Raw genomic sequence first — 4,307 nt, 5'->3', positions numbered from 1 at the left:
TTTTTGGTTGCAGCTGTCATTGTTGTTTGGCGAGCCCGGGCTGGATTCGAACCTGCCACCTTAGGTGTATGTGGCTGGCGCCTTAGCCACTTGACCCACAAGTGCCGAGTCTCCTTTTTTTTTTCATTAAGTCATTTGTACATAGATCATAAATACATTCATGCCATTATAGGATTCAATGTGTTGATTATTTGTACAAATTGGAATGCTTACATCCTACTAAGCAACATAGCATTTACCACTTTCACCCAATTACAAGATTAAGACATTTATGCTCTATACCTAATAGATCCAGCTTGTACTTGCAATATGTTCCATGGTATTTTCCTTTTTTTTTTTTTGAGACAGAGTCTCACTCTGTTGCCCTAGGTAGAGCGCCATGGCATCATCATAGCTCACAGCACTCCCAAAATCCAGGCAGAAATAATCCTGTTGCCTCAGTCTCATGACTAGCAACTAGCACTACAGGCCCCTGCCATAACGCCTGCCTAGGCATTTTTTTTTGTTTTTAGTAGAGATGAGGTCTCACTCTTGCTTAGGTTGGTCTCGAACTCCTGAGTTCAGGCATTCCATCCAGCTTGGCCTCCCAGAGTGCTGGGATTATAGGCCTGAGCTTTATTGTCCATTTAGTCTTCTTTGTGTCTACACCTACAGAGTTTCAAGTTGTCAAAGAAATGTGACATGTTAAGAAAAACAATAATGTGCTTTCTCTTTGGGGAAAAGAAAAACCAAATACCCTGACTTTTAGGATCATGTTCCAGTATCCCTGATATTGGTTCATCTCTTAATGCTCAATAGTCAGTTCTACTGAGATATAAAAACTATGGTAGGCTTTTGTTTCTGGCTTGTGATTCTCCCGGTGGTCCACTTATATGCCAAAATGTTGCTTTAGCTTTAGTTCAAGGGCCAGTCTGAAGATTATCTCTTTGATTTGGATATAATCCAAAGGGAATTCAGAAAATGTCCCAAGCTATCCAGAGGTTCATTTATTTTGTGGAGTTGGTTAAGTAGCTTATTAACTGGTCTGGCCAGCCAGTGGCCTTTGATTTTCTGTTTCTTTGATGCTTTGGCAGCTAAACCATGTGAAGTTCTTTTCTTTTCTTGTAGGAATCAGTGAAGTATAGTAAAAAGATCCAGGGCTTCACAGTCAGATCTTCCTTGAAACCTGTCTTAGCCACTTACCGTGTTTCCCTGAAAATAAGACCTACCCCTAAAATAAACCCTAGCAGGATTTCTATGCATCTGTTAAATATAAGCCCAACCCTGATAATAAGACCTAGTGATGGGCATGGTATGCAGATATGCTGCATAGCCACGCCATATGCATTTCAGCATACGGTAAGACATCCCCTGAAAATAAGCCCTAGTGTGTCTTCTTGAGAAAAAATATATATAAGACAGTATAGTATTTTCAGGAAAACGTATTAGTTGTAGGACCTTAGTTATTTGCGTCTTTGGTTTTTAGTTTTCTTATCTGTAAAACAGAATTATCCTGGAATAGCTAGATTGATTAAATAAGGTTATTATTAAACATTAATAACTTTTGTACTAGAACTTAGTAGATATTTAATAAATGTTGGCTATTACTATTGCTTTAAAAGTTCATAAAGAAAACACCTAGGCTTGGTGCCTGTGGCTCAAGTGGCTAAAGCACAGGCCACATACACCTGAGCTGGCAGGTTCAAATCCAGCCTGGGCCCGCTAAACAACAATGATGGCTGCAACCAAAAAATGGCCGGGCGTTGTGGCAGGTGCCTGTGGTCCCAGCTACTTGGGAGGCTGAGGCAGGAGACTCGCTTGAGCCCAGGAGTTGGAGGTTGCTGTGAGCTGTGATGCCATGGTACTATACCCAGGGTGACAGCTTGAGGCTCTGTCTCAAAAAAAAAAAAAAAAAGAAAACACCTATACTTTAGTCTTTTTACTCAGATGATCTGACTTTGGATCGGATTTTCTGTTTTTCTTCACCATTGCCAATATTTTAGTCTCTAAATGAAGGGACTGTCTTTCTCTTGTGTTTTTATTTTTCGTTCACTTCACAGATTTTTTTCACACAGAAGACATAAACTGATTTCATTTGAAGATAACCCTTTGTCAAATGAAATTGATGGGGGAATTTCTTTTTCCTTTAAGACTTGCAAAGCCACATTTTCTTGTAGTATAGGAAGTTTATATATATATGCATTGTAGATTCCAAGATCTAAACTTGACTTCAATTTCAGATACTTCAGCATTCAGAGACTACATTAACTTAAGAAAAATCTTCTCCTCCTTTACAAACTGTTGGTAAATGCTCATAAATCTTTTAGAAATGTGTTTTATTAGTGTTTGACTCAATTTCTGAGCAATCAGGTTTGGCGCCTATAGCTCGTACACCAGGTTCAAGCCCAGCCCAGGCCTGCCAAACAACAATGACAAGTACAGCCAAAAAATAGCCGGGGCTTGTGGTGGGCACCTGTAATCCCAGCTACTAAGGAGGCTGAGGCAACAGTATCACTTAAGCCCAAGAGTTGGAGGTTGCTTGTGAGCTGTGACACCACGGCGCTCTACCAAGGGCGACATAATGAGACTCTATCTCCAAAAAGAAAAAAATTTTTCTGAGCAATCAGATGATTGCTTTCTGTGCATTTCTCTCCTAAGTATAGAAATTTAGTTTGGGGGGATGCTTGTCTTTTGGGCTGGGGGATAATTCTGCCTTAGTGACTCTCTTACATGTAGTCTTTTTGTTTTCTCCAGGGACAATGGTGACAGATCCAGACACCGAGCTCCACGTAATGCCCGCATGTCCGCACCTTCACTTGGACGCTTTGTCCCAAGGTAAAAACTGGGTTGTCAGCAACAGAGAAAACCTTTATTAGAGCCTAGGATGTAGTTTTAAACCCACTTTCTGGTTTTTAGATTGTCTATATCTGGAATTATTTAATAGTTAGCCTATAATTCAGTCCTGCCGTCTGAAGACTTGACAGGTGATGCTTAGCCACAGTGAAAAGAAATAGAAGAGTGGCATTGGGAGCATCCTGTTCAAGAATAGAAGCCTTGGGGTATTATAATTTTAAAATTTTTTTTGAGACAGATTTTCACTCTGTTGCCCTGGGTAGAGTGCTGTGGCATCCTAGCTCACAGCAAACTCTTGGCTTTAGGAGTCCTTTTGCCCCAGCTTCTCAAGTGGCTGTAAGTACAGGTGCCTACTACTACACCTAGCTAGTTTTTCTATGTTTTAGTAGAGATGGAGTCTTGTTCTTCAGGCTGATCTCGAATGCCTGAGCTCAAGCTATCTATCCATCTTTGCCTCCCAAAGAGTTAGGATTACAGATGTAAGCCACCACACCTGGTGGAACCTTATTTTTTATTTATTTTAGATGAGGTCTTGCTACTTTACCCAGGCTGTATGATCATAGCTCACTGAAGCCTCACATTCTTAGGCTCAAATAATTTTTTTTTTTTTTTTGAGACAGAATCTCACTTTGTCACCCTTGGTTGAGTGCTGTGGTGTCATAGCTCACTGCAACCTCAAACCCTTGGGCTCAAAGTGATCCTCTTGCCTCAGCCTCCCAAGTAGCTGGTACTACAGGTGCCCACCACAACATTCAGCTATTTTTAGAGAAGGGATCTCCCTCTTTTTCAGGCTGGTTTTTGAACATGAGCTCAAGCAATTGCATTGGCCTCACAGAGTGCTAGGATTATAGCCATGAGCCACCACACCCAGCCTTCAAGTGATCTTTTTATCTTTTTTTTTTTTTTTTTTTTTTGAGGAAGACTCACTCTGTTGCCCAGGTCAGTGCCATGATGTCAGCTTAGCTCACAGCAACCTCAAACTCCTGGGTTCAAGTGATCCTCTTGCCTCAGCCTCCCAAATAGCTGGGACTACAGAAGCCTGCCACAATGCCTACCTAATTTTTCTATTTTTAGTAGAGACAGGAGTTCTCACTCTTGCACAGGCTGGTCTCGAGCTCATGAGCTCAAGGGACCTTCCTGTCTCAGCCTCCCAGAGTAGTAGGATTAAAGGCATGAACCACCTTGTCTGGCTCTGCAAAAAATTGTATGGGGCTAGGCAAGGTGACTCATACCTGTAATCCTAGCACTCTGGGAGGCTTAAGTGGGTGAAATGCCTGGGATCACAGTTTCAAGACCAGCCTGAACCAGAGCAAGACCTCGTCTTTAAAAATAGCTGGGCATGGCTTCGCGCCTGTGGCTCAAGCGGCTAAGGCACCAGCCACATACACCTAAGGTAGCGGGTTCGAATCCCCAGCCCAGGCCCACCAAACAACAATGATGGCTGCAACCAAAAAATGGCCAGGCGTTGTGGCGGG

At 42.1% G+C, this 4,307-nt stretch overlaps 1 protein-coding gene across 1 annotated transcript in view; it reads left to right on the top strand.

The window, feature by feature from the left end:
- Positions 1-4,307, top strand: part of AMBRA1 (autophagy and beclin 1 regulator 1) — a 239,126-nt gene that overhangs the window by 113,664 nt on the left and 121,155 nt on the right. The window contains 1 exon segment of the mRNA XM_012803007.2: positions 2,734-2,814. Within this exon segment, the coding sequence (XP_012658461.1) occupies positions 2,734-2,814 (81 nt within the window).

The sequence above is a fragment of the Otolemur garnettii genome, unplaced genomic scaffold (assembly GCF_000181295.1).
Source record: "Otolemur garnettii isolate 467f Iridium unplaced genomic scaffold, OtoGar3 scaffold00001, whole genome shotgun sequence".
Classification (NCBI taxonomy): domain Eukaryota; kingdom Metazoa; phylum Chordata; class Mammalia; order Primates; family Galagidae; genus Otolemur; species Otolemur garnettii.
This window is presented reverse-complemented; position numbering and strand designations above follow the sequence as displayed.